This window comes from Micropterus salmoides, unplaced genomic scaffold (genome assembly GCF_014851395.1).
Source record: "Micropterus salmoides isolate LMB-PRFRI ecotype aquatic unplaced genomic scaffold, ASM1485139v1 Ms_hic_scaffold_2, whole genome shotgun sequence".
In the NCBI taxonomy this organism is placed as follows: domain Eukaryota; kingdom Metazoa; phylum Chordata; class Actinopteri; order Centrarchiformes; family Centrarchidae; genus Micropterus; species Micropterus salmoides.
Genome location: NW_024041150.1, coordinates 33249361 through 33261837, shown reverse-complemented (window position 1 = coordinate 33261837; position 12477 = coordinate 33249361). Strand labels below are relative to the sequence as shown.

Sequence of the window (12477 nt, the reverse complement as noted above, 5' to 3'; positions counted from 1 at the left end):
AATTATTTAATATCAATGTGGAACAAATGATTTTCACCGGCACACTGTGTGAGCACGGTAAATCACGCTTTGCTAGCTTCCTCTCCTCATTCATCAAAGGACGTCTACGTGACAGGTGCTGTTATAGGAGCAGCGGAGTTAGGTCTTTTAACCTCAGTACAATGTGTGTGCGTAGCAAGCGAGTGGACGAGCGAATGAGAGAAAGCGAGCGGCAGAAAGTGACATTGAAAGCGAGCGAATATTAAGTTGTCAGTCTGACAGTACACAGTGTGTTCGTTAATAAAAGTCTGTCTTTTGTTTCCACAACTGCTGGAAAGGGAAGCCGGTTAACGCTAGCAGAGAAATTTATAGTCCTTAAAGGACTTTGGCACTAGCTAACATCTCCCTGTGCTTCAGAGTCTGTCTGCAAGGGTGATGTGAGGCGGACTGGATTCTCTGGAGGTCTGCAGACGTGATGAACTGTGGATTTGGGCAGCCCTCAGCACTCACAGCTTCCCAGGAACATGCCTGTATAGTCTATGAGTTTGGGGAATTCCACACGTTTGGTTTCAGCCACAGACAGATACAGAGCTCAAAATTACTTACTTTCCAAAGACAGGGTCCAGTGTACAGGGGATGTAGTTTTCATGGTCGCTGATGTTCTTTTTCCCCAAAGTGATTTTCACATAGGGGTCACACTGAAAAAACAAAGTGGGAGACAAGCTCTCATTTAACTCTTTTTATTGTTCTCCCATCCCCTTCTGTTGGTTGCACTTGTTTCATTTGGGATCATTATTACATTTGTCAGTAAATGCTTATTTCTTTCCTGACCATTTCAGAAGTACCAGTGAGCACCTCAAAACGTTGATACAAATTAAGTGTATAATATCTTTCCATCCATTTATCTACCCATGGCTTTTCAATTTAGCAACCAGGATTGTAAGTCTATTAAATTGGAAGACGAAAATAACATTCAGATACTCTCCCATCGATCTCCCTCTCGCTTTCTCCTCTGCATTCGTACCTTCCCGTTGGCGTCTTTGGGCTGCAGTCCTTGAGCCTGGATGATGTAGACTCGGACCAAACACTCCTCGAGGCCGTTGGGAGGTAGCTTTCTGAACTGTCTGGGCGGAGCAGGGGTGGAGGGGTCGTCCGGCAGCGGGTAGATCTTAAACATACCCTGATTAATGAGGGTGAGGGGGTTTGTGGGGTCAAAATAGACAGAGGGGAAATAAAACACTTGAATTCAGCTGAAATGAAAAAGGGAGTTGAGCAGGACATTTTGGCGTGATATGATGTGAGATTCTGTGAAATGACGTAACACTTTTGTACGTGTAAGTAAGTGTGATGCGACGTGACGTGATGTGGTGTGACCTGACATGGAGAGATGGGACATTTTGTGGAGTGATTTGTCACGTTTTTGTGACGCTCCGACAGTTTGTGCTTTCCTGACTTTGAAAATTACTTTGCCCGTGTGTGGTATTTTACTGTGCAAAGTAAACAGCTGAGAGCATAGCTGAAAACAGGTGGGAGACACATTCAGACGAGGTGTTTGAATGCTTCAGACTGATCAAATGAACGGCTTCAACTTACAGATTACTTGTTAAAAACCCTACAACATCTGCCTTTGGTTGTAGATCCATGGTATGTTCATGTCGTGCTGCTCTGCACCACCCAGACAACAATATGATCACTTGGAGAAGTTATTATTTGATGAGTCATTGTTGTCATGCGTCACTGTTGAGAGTGCATTTATTATTCACCACACCATCAGATATACAGTATCTCACAAAAGTGAGTATACCCCTCACATTTTTGTAAATATTTGATTATATCTTTTCATGCGACAATACTGAAGAAATTACACTTTGTTACAATGTAAAATAGTGAGTGTACAGCTTGTATAACAGTGTAAATTTGCTGTCCCCTCAAATCACACAGCCATCACATAAAAATGTGAGGGGTGTACCCACTTTTGGGAGATACTGCATATGCCACCTTTACTCAGCTCATTTGCACTGCTGCACATGCATGAACTAATACAGCAGGCACACTTGAAGACACCCACACACCTATCTCTAGTGAATTAACTTGATTTGACATGAAGCATGATGTGACTTAATGTGATGTAGAGGACGGGATAGAACATATAGCAACTTTTAAAGTTATGCAGTATAACACAATAAATTGCAACATACTACACTTCTCTAAAAACAAAAGTAAAGTAATGCATATTGTGACGTTTCTATGCAGCATAACATAAGAACACGGCAGAGGAGAGCACAGATCTTACCTTGAACTCTCCCACCACTGAAGGATCTTCTCCTTCATCCTGAGTCTTTCCCCGGTACAGCTTGAAAGTCTGACAGAAATCAGAGAGACCCTCGAAGACCTCGACTTTCTCTAACTCCCGGTCATACACCTGAGGAAGAGGAGGGGAGTATTTACATGTTATGCAAGTACTGTTCATGTGATGCTCAAATAGAAAACTAAGAGATGGAGAGGGGGATGAAAGAAACAATAAGAGAGTGAAAAAGGGGAAAGTATGAGAAGTTAGAGCGAGACAGAGAGGGTTGAAAGAGGGGAGAAGAGGTGAGAAATTACAGCCTGTTCAACAAAAGTCCAACAAAGCACGTGGCAGGTGTGGATGAGTGGTCCAAAAACTGTAAGTAATATTACTTATTACTTATGTAATGTAAGTCACGTAAGTAATGTAGTTATTTTAGTCTAAACAAATCTTCAGGATCAGGACCTTTTGCGAAACATAACAAAATTGTGAAGTTTCACAATGTTATCTGCTAATTTTATTTTCTAACATATAACTGGACATGGCATATTTATTATTGCTAACTTGACTGAGGAGTCCCACACATGCAAAAATGACGCTAAAGGGGTATCCAGGAAGTGACACCAAGGGTGTTGACCAAGCGTCCATATGGGAGAGTTGGGAATGAGGACGGGTTGGAAATTAGGTCTGGAAGCTGGAAGAGTGGGGTAAAAAGAAAAGGGGAATAAGAGAGAGGGCTCAGTGAGAAATAAAAAGAAAGATGCTAAGTGAAGAGGACAGAGGAACGGACATAAAAAGAGGAGAATAGGAAAATTGGGAATTGGGAAGGAGAGATGAGAATGAGGGATGAGACAAAGAGGTAGGAATAAAAAGATTCAAAGGAAGGAGCAGGTGGAGGAATGATAAGAGTGGATGAGAGATAAAAGGAAGGCAGATGAGAAAAGGGAAAGAACAGAAAGGAGGAAGAGAGGAACGACTAACAACATGCCTGTTTGAGTGTGCACGACAGGCAAGTATGAACTTGTTTCTTTGTTCCTGCGATTAATCTATTTCTACAACAACATGGTGTTCAGAAGAGTTTCATCTTTAAACAGAAACACACACAGTGGTATTTGCGTCTTTATTTTTAACGGTCTTCATCAGGCTGCCAACAGGACACACACAGAAATTATTCTATATGCCATCATAGCTGAGTATTGGCCAGTGTGATTCCACTGCTATTGGATTTAAGCCTGAGCCAAAAGCTACTCAGCAATATATTACAGCCACACTGAAGGCACTGGCACGAGGTGTGTGTGTGTGTGTGTGTGTGTGTGTGTGTGTGTGTGTGTGTGTGTGTGTGTGTGTGTGTGTGTTAATCTGTACTAACTGTATCTGGGCAGGGACGACTATGTGTCAAAAGCACAAAAAGATTAATTTGTTTTCATTAGTGATGTTTGTTTACATCAGTCATACACACACACACACACACACACACACACACACACACGCTCCCTCATTCCTGTAACGTCTTTTTAATTAACAAAAGGGAACAAAGAGGTTAGTTAGGAAAGAGAGATGCGGGAGACGAGAAGAAAGAGGGAGGAGGAAGATGAGAGGAAGAAGGGTATATGGTCTAGGATTTGGGTGGAGAAGGGGTGAAAGAGTTGGAAAAGTAGAGTGAGGATGGGGGGAGGAAGAGGACAAAGAGAGAGTGATGAGGGAGATGATGTAAACGAAAGAGAGGTCTGGAAACAGCGGTTCATTTCACTACTTCAACACCAAACCCAGTACCCAGGGAGAGGGAAGACGAAGGGAGAGGGGAGAAGGTTTAGACAAAGAGCTCTGGGTTGTAGGGTTGACATATGCAAGTAGTAGACAATGTTGATTACCGCATCCTTCATAGAAAACTGAGTCAATTTGGTATTTTCAAACCCGGGCCCTATTTATACATATCATGGGTCAAACTGACTAGTAGGTATAAAAGGTTTCAGAATCTGTGCAGTAGATGGCTTTAGCCAGCAGCCATTAACCAGCTGCTGAGGCTGCAACATATTCCTTCGGGGTAATAGTGCCCGACTGTTTTACCAGGTGACTGACAACATCATGGAGAGGATCCCCACGAGCGACTCCTGGTGACAATTTGTTTTTAACCAGAAACAAAAGTCTAGCTCCAGGGATCTCGTGAGAGGCAAGTTGTTGCGGTAAAATGACGAGGAGTTTGTTGTGTTGGAATAACGTTACGAAATAAAGTCTTGCCAGCTGTTGCGCTATGTCCGTGGCTGATGGCTAAAGCCCTCTACTGCAGGGATATCAAAGCATTTTGTACCTACTAGTCATTTCAATCCCAAAATATGTGTAGGGCCCAGGTTTAAAAATACTGAAATTATCCTTTAGTTATAAATAGATCTATCCCATAAATCACAAAGAGTAGCCGGGATGTGCTACTATGTGACAAATTTGATAAAATTGCTGCTTTGACATGCATTATCTATAGAAAACAGGACAGTGACTCATCCTGATCAGTCAACCTGTGATGATGCAGGTGAAGATGCCGCTGGCTTGCATAGAAAACAACAGGTGCGGGTGTTTTGACGCATCAGATTGTGATAGTTTCTCTAATCCTGGAGTAAAATGAATTTGAAAAGAAAGAGACATTCAGAATATTCCATCAGATCTGCATGATCTGCATCTGTTTAAATGCATATTTAAAGCATATTTTGGCAAACTTTGATGTTGGAGGTGAAAAGGATCACAAAAGAATCTTCTTTGCTGCTGTGAACAACATCTATGGATAGTAACCATGGCAACGGCTTCTGTGCGCTATACAGCTGTAGCCTATTTAACTTAAGTTAAAATTATAAGCTACATAACTTTACCTAATAGGCCTACATCTAGCTGATAACTATTTAGTTAAACAATAATAGATTCTGGAAACTCTGGAAACAGCGAGGATCAGTCTCTCTTCCAAAGATTTGTGCTGCGCATCGCGTACAAAAAGTTCAAGACAATTCAACTTCGGCAGCAGGCGGGTGTGCGCATCAGGCGACCACTTCAGCTCACTCTAACAGGGACACTTGCTACTGAACATAGACTGTTTATGCTGCTCCCAGATAAAAGAAGAAAAATTCTGCTGATACTTCTACAGAAAAACAAAAACAAAACAGATTTATATATGTTAACCTGTTGCTCTGAAGGTGCCTGTTATGATGTTATGATCATGGCTCTGGACTTAACAAGCTAGCTAAAAGGTAGTTCCCTGGCAGTGGCAAATAGCTTTGGTTTAATATTTGATTTGATTACATTAATGTTTAAGTTGCGATTTACAAGAAATATTTTATTGCTGCTGTGTAAAGGGAATACTGCTGGTAAAAAGCACCTTATTTGTTAAAAGTGCTTGAAAACCACATGTTATTACACTTTTGTGTATATAGCAGTACATTTAAATTAAAAGTGCACAATAGAATTCATTATTCAATTTTGCACATAACTATGCCATTAATTGCGATTATAAATTTGAATCGTTGCTCAGCACTAGTTATGCCACAAAACAAAATACTATTTGTGTAAAGATGAAGCTGAAGTTGAGGTTGGAGGCCTGGAAGAAAGATGGGATGATGCAAATAAAACATGAGCCTGGAAACACAGGCTCACTGGACTACAACAAATCCCAATCCTCCTGCACCAAACCCAGTACCAAGGGAGAAAGTGAAATGAAGGGGAGGAGGTGGTGAAAAGGGAAGACGAGAGGTGAACAAAGTCATAACGGAAGGATGGAAACAGAGGAATCTTTGTGAAAGCAGCAAAAGTAACCAATTTTATTGTCAAGGAAGAATGGAAGAAGAGGAGGAGAGGAGGGCGACTGAAGGCAGAAAAGAGAGGTGAGGAGGGGGTGAGAGTGTGGAAGGCGAGCGATGAGCCAAGAAAAGAGAGAGCTGACTTTACTGAAGGTAGAGACAGGAGATTATAAAGGATAGTACAAAGACCGTGAAGAGAAGTGAGGAAGAGGTCTCAGGCTGAGGAAAGGAAAAAAGAAATTGGGTTTTCAGCTGTTTTGAGATCAAGTGAAGTCAACAGGCTTGCATTAATGAGTGTTGAATGAATGAAACTTATCTGACTTTGACTGATTTTATCTGATTATATTAATGATACAGCTGATCAATTTTAGGTTTTTAGGATAAAAGTTTTAAGTCGCTAGCTTCATTATATGTTTAGCTTACAGTCACAGTCTAGCCAACATATCTGGCAGCAACAAGCATTAGCTGACTGTGTCTCCCAATCAATCGTCGCAAATTTATTTTGCAGACAACATAATGCCTTCTTATGCTATCGACCTAACAAGAAAATGGTTTTTAGATGCACATATTTGTCTGTCTGACAGAACAGATACGCTTCAGTTCTAATGACTTCCTACTTAAGGTGAAAATGCATGTCATACAAAGATTTTTCAAAAATGCAGTTTTGGTCCAGAGGAAAAATGCAGTATACTTCACTGTCTCTGGAAAAAAAGACCAGAGCTTCTGTTGTTGTGAGCACTATTCATTTAGACCAGAATGAAGTAACCGCATATAAATGACTTACTCAGAAATACGATTTAGTGGAAATTACTCTTAAAAGGTCATGATGAAAGAGTTAATTGTTTAAGGATAACTACCATATCTGATCATTTGCTTTCACTTAGATTGTTACTGAACTAATTTGCTGTCATCAATTGTGCTGGACGAATCCTTGTGATTTCTCATTTGCTTAACTGGTTATGATATATTTAGCCATTTCCACAGCGGACCTCCATGACGGCGCCAGACGAGAGTGCTAAATTGCTGATGCAACTGCAAAGCTTCTGCAGTGGCGGGAGGAGTTGGAAACAGAAACAGAAAGGTGACAGAAAAGGAGGGGACAGCAGAGCACAGGCTGAGAGGAAAGGTGAAGAGAAGGAGTTTACCTTGGGTCAAATCGAGGCTGGAAACTCTGTCCCAGCTGACAGTAGCAACCCAAAGGCTGTCGAAAGGGCAAAGGGAACAGAGGAGGAAGGAGGGCAAAGAGAAATGAGGTGGCAGCACGGGGTGAGAGGAAGGTAAAGGAGGTTGGAAAGGTTGGAAACAGTGGCTCATTTCCCTGTGACAGTAGCAGATCTGACTGAAGGGGTTGTCAAAGGGAAAGAAAGTTACAGGAGACTAGAGGAGAAAAGAGGAGGGAGGAATAAATAAAAAAGGAGGCACAGAGTAGGTGGGAGGGGAGGAGTGAGGCAAAGCGACGATGGAACCAATGGCTCATTGGTCATTTCACTAGTTTCCATCCAACTGTCAAGTGAATTTTGAGCAAAGTTTTGAAATGTCACAAAAACTCAAAGGCGACTTAGATGTGTTTCCATCAGCAGGGGTGAAAGCATTTAATAGGCTTCCTGAATGAAAAAAATACACCCACTAGATGGCTAAATGGAAAGAGCCTTTCAAGGGTCAATGACTATTGGGCAAGCTGTTATTGTTCTCTGTTGTGCCATTTAGTTGTAGCCGTATTTTAATGTTTTCATCTACAAAAGAAGACTAAAACGTACTTCTACATAGGAGCACGTATGGCATGGCCTTTCTGGAACAAACGAAACGAAAGCTCTATAAAGAAAGAGGATGAAAGAAGTAGAAAGGACAGAGTTAAAGCTGCTGCACTGATGTAAAATGGCTTTCAAGGGAGAGGTTAGAGGTCTAAAAGTCATAAAAAAAGGCTACATTCTGACATGATTAGTCATTTGTTTGGGCATCAGACAAGAGTGATGTGTGCTTTGAGTCCCGGTGGAAGAAAAGGTCGGTTTTTGGGCCGAGAGAATCGGGATAAGGGTTGAACAGAGCGTGGGCGAGACTGAAGGCAGACTCTGAAAGACAAACGCTGACGACGGCTGATGTGATCCCTCGTTTCGGACTTGCCAACATCAGAGAGCAGCCTTTTCCCTCAATCCATCCCGCTGCGGCGTTCCCGAAGCGAATTCAACACGGATGAGTCATCGAAGTCGCTCGGCAAATGGCCGGAATGTCGCGGCGCCGAGCTGCGAGGACAGGGCATGAGAAGAGAGGGGGAGGAGGGGAAGCATGGAGGGACCGACTGACGGGGGGAACTGGCAGGACGGCAAAAATGTGATTTAAATGGTGAAGTTTGGGGCAACAAGCAAAACATTTTAAGAAAATGGAACAAAGGGCTGCACTGTCTCCATCTTCTTCATGTTTTCCTCCATCGCTCTCCATCTTTCTTTATAGCTTTCTTATTTCTTTCGTTTCATTTTCTTTTAGTTATGTTTGTTATTTTCTCACCAACATGAATTTGGCCCAGATTTACATTTACAACCACGCAGACACACCAAAAATATTGTCACGGCCCCCGGCCCCTGATCCCCTCCAGTGTGTGTATGGGTGAATGATTTTGATTTGTTTTTTGCCTTTTGAGTGTTTGCTGTGTGCTTGGTGTTTGTCTGTCTCCCCTTCCTTGTTTCCCAGAGCTGGTGGGCGTGGTCTTCAGTTCCTCACAGCTGTGGCGCACCTGTTGGGTAATGCCTCATCACCACTCACTATTTAACCCTGGCCAACTCACCAGTCCTCGCCGGATTGTTGTGTAACTATAGTATGCTTCACCCCAGCCTCAGATCAGTCTAGTAACCCTTTTTCTCTGTTTGCCAATGTTTCCCTGGATCTCAGGTCTTCCCCGCCAGTCAACGCAACTCTCAGGAGTGTCCTCCGCCTCGCCTCGCCTGCCAGCTTCCCCTGCTTGCCTTCTCCTATGGAGCCTGGACCTTGCCCCTCTCCCCCATCAGTTTTCCGTCTATCATTTCATCAATAAAACTCTTTTGTTCATCCCCCAGCTCCAGTCTGCTCTTTGGTTCTGTTACCAGACCTGACAAAAATGTATTTTTACTACTGATTAGTCTACTCACATTATTTTTTTTACCTTAGACAAAATCAAAATGAAAATTATTAAAAGTCAAAAGTAATGCTTGTTAAAAAAGTGGTACAAAAACACATTTCATGAAACTATAGACTGCTGAGAAACTATAGACTGAGGGAGAAAATAAATAAATGTAAATTAAATAAATAAATACATAGAAAAATAAATGTAACAAATGTAAACCAGAATATCTCAACATGAAGAGCTGTTTCTGTGCAATAAATCAGAAAAGTAATGAGTTGGAAATGTTCATTATCCTAAGGAAACCTCCCTGTTATCTCATTGTGCATAATCAGCTATTAGCATGTAGTGATCTGGATTTTAATGATTTAGTGGATAATTGTGCTCTTAACTAGGGCTGCACGATATTGGAAAAAACTGACATTGCAATATTTTTCTTTTCTGCGATATATATTGCGATGTGAAAAAATACAGGAATTTTCACTAGACGACTTCAATTACTCCATTTGAAAAGAATCAAGCATCCTAGAATTATTGGGGTGATTTTGTAGGGAAAATGCATAGAAAATTGAACAAGTTGAAAATTTCCTTTTTAGTCTGAAAACAAGAGTGCAACCATCCTTTCTTGAGTTTTAATGCAGTTAACATATTTTATACAAAATAATAAATAATAATAAAAGAGCAGCTATGCACCAGCCCCCTGAGTGGTTTACAAAACTGCTTTCTTTCTTGCAACCAGATCCACTGTTTCGGTGGTTTTCTCCTGTTCCTCAGTTATTTTTGTTGTTGTCGACAGCTAACAGGGGTGGGGCCTGCTTTCATAGTTTGATAAACTGATCAAGAACAATATTGTGATTAGTGGCTTGCTGTGCATGCAGAGTCTGCTTGTCACTCACTGGCAACAAACTCTTGATATCTCAGAACCCTTAAATCTCAGTAAATTATGTGTCATCATTCAGACTTCTTTGTAGATTAGTCATGGAAAAACCGGGCGAGTTTTACTTTTGTATCAAGTAGCGAAAAAGTTGGTGGCTGAGTTAATTTGACTTGCTTGACATTGCACTGTTCTGCGTTGTGACTATCGCGCATGGGCACATTGCGATGACGATGCAGAAACGACATATTGTGCAGCCCTACTCTTAACCCCTGCTGTCTATCGATGGTCGGGGGACATACATACAGTTCATTTCACACTGTTTGCGTGTAACCACCAAATTCTTGATGTATCTGATAATTGCCTGAAAACATTGATTTTCACAAAAACATTGATTTGAAAAACCCCCAACATACATTCAAACACATGCATAAAAAACATTACAGTCACATTGGAGATTGCTTTTTATATGGACGTAACATGTTTAATGAAGCTTTATTTCAGCCCCTTGGTTTCACTTTACCTTTAGCGTGTCGAAGCCTCTCTCCAGGTACGTCCCATACTTGTTTTTCTCTCCAGTGGAGGCGTAGAACTTACTCCACCAGTCCATGAACTCCTCTCCCTGTTGGTCACATATTCGGAGGTCAGAGGTCGGTTGATAATAAACAGGAGGTCCTCAATCTAAGTGGATCTACACACTGTAGTTCACTAAAAGCGTTAAAGGATTTAGATAAAAACCACTAAAATGTGTACTTTTAGTTCTGTGTTTGCAGTTTTTATAAGCCAGTCACTTTGAATTCCAAAATTCAGTATAACATAACTTGTGACATAAATTTCATTAAGCATTTTCAAATTTAGTGAAGTTTTAGAAATATTAATTCTCTCGAGATCCAAATGTACTTTTAAGTTGTACACTTCAAATGATTGTTCTTCTTGAAATATTTGCATTGGATTAAACTCTTTTAAACTCACATTTTTATTTTCATACAAACTGAGAAAAATTGACTGACTTCTCTGGAAACACAAACTGTGTCATTGATGGGTATAATTTTGCTCAACTTTATTCCTGTAATGACCTTTGACCTTAAAAACACATGAAAAGCCCTGTAGTGAGTGTCATTTGCCTTTGTAGAGTAGCGCACCGCCGGGCTCAGATTTTTCCAATGATCGCATAGCAACATGGAGTTAGCCAACTCACGTCAACACAAGTAAAAATTGCCTCTGGTGGCTCTGTGGCATTAAGGTCATGGTATATGGGTGTCCTGAGGCAATGGAAATGGGCAAACATTAGGATGGGAACAGGCACAAAGTGGGCAAAACCAGAAGAAACATGTTATGGCAAAAAAAAAAAAAATCTATATGAATGAAAATTTGCTGCTTGCTCCGAGCTCTTTTTCATCACTTCTGTTACACAAAAATATTCTGCTGCCACATGAATATTTGCCACATCTATTGTCTTTTCCACTTATTATATCCTTATTAAACTGGGGTGAAAACGTCCTCAACGGACAATCAGGACTGTTCATGCCTGGACTGAATAGCTCATGTTGTTCTTGCATGTATTTTGCTTCTGGATGCATGATGTGTGAGGTCAACATCACTGATGGAAGTTGTCTGGAGACTGTGGCTTTGACGTTTTCCCTCCTTAGGACTGGGAATATATGTGATTCAGAGAGTTAGGCAGCGCTGGGACAGAGTCATTGTTTTGCAAGTCACAATAATAATAAGGCTCAAGTCTTGCATATAAAGAAGTGCCAAATCAAGACCATCAAGTCCTAAACCTTCTAAATCAATAACAAGCCACAGTATGAACCTTTGATTTAATAATTAACAGTTAGTGTGGTAAATCTACTGCAATAATAAACACTTTTTACAATCTGTATTTATTACTTACAATCTTTTCAAACCATTTAAAAAGCAAAATGATAAGGTGTGTGCTGGTTTGTTCATGAGGTTAAATGTTTTCAGAAATGCCGAATGAGAGAATGCATTGAACGGCACCATTGAACAGATTTAAAATGACTTACGCTGTCTATAAATGTACAGTCTATGCTGAGGTACTTTGTCAATCACCCTCATGATCTAAACACAGTGCTGATGACTTCATCAGATTTCTTAAAGAAAAACATGGAATATGAAAAATATGCCTTTTTTCTGATTAAAAAAGGGGGATTTGAGACACCCAATCATGACAAGTTTAACATCAACATGTAGATAGACTGAGGTTGCTTGTCAGTCTAAACCTTGATGACACCAGTATGAAACTTTACACACATGCACTGCTGCATTAGGAGACCTCTCACTGAGTGTAAAGCAGTGATCTGGAATCTGGAATTTATCGCTTTCTTAAATGATTAAACAAATTTGCTCACAAACTTACCCATTGTAACATCTAGTGTCCGCAGTAAGAGTAAAAGGCAGGTTAGACAGACATTAAGTTTCATCATACACTGTACACTCAATCAATGCA

General features: G+C 40.8%; 1 protein-coding gene across 16 annotated transcripts in view; it reads right to left on the bottom strand.

Annotated features, from left to right (window-relative positions):
• dysf (dysferlin, limb girdle muscular dystrophy 2B (autosomal recessive)) overlaps window positions 1–12477 on the bottom strand; it is a 110667-nt gene that overhangs the window by 21433 nt on the left and 76757 nt on the right. For all 16 annotated transcript variants that reach the window (XR_005446398.1, XR_005446397.1, XM_038732499.1 and 13 more), the window contains 4 exons: window positions 10531–10629; window positions 2273–2401; window positions 1004–1159; window positions 586–677 (listed from right to left, as the gene is read on the bottom strand). Coding sequence is in view for 14 of the 16 variants with exons in the window: in XM_038732499.1 (XP_038588427.1) it covers window positions 586–677; window positions 1004–1159; window positions 2273–2401; window positions 10531–10629 (476 nt within the window). In the remaining 2 variants the exon portion in view is untranslated. The remainder of the gene's footprint in view (window positions 1–585; window positions 678–1003; window positions 1160–2272; window positions 2402–10530; window positions 10630–12477) is intronic.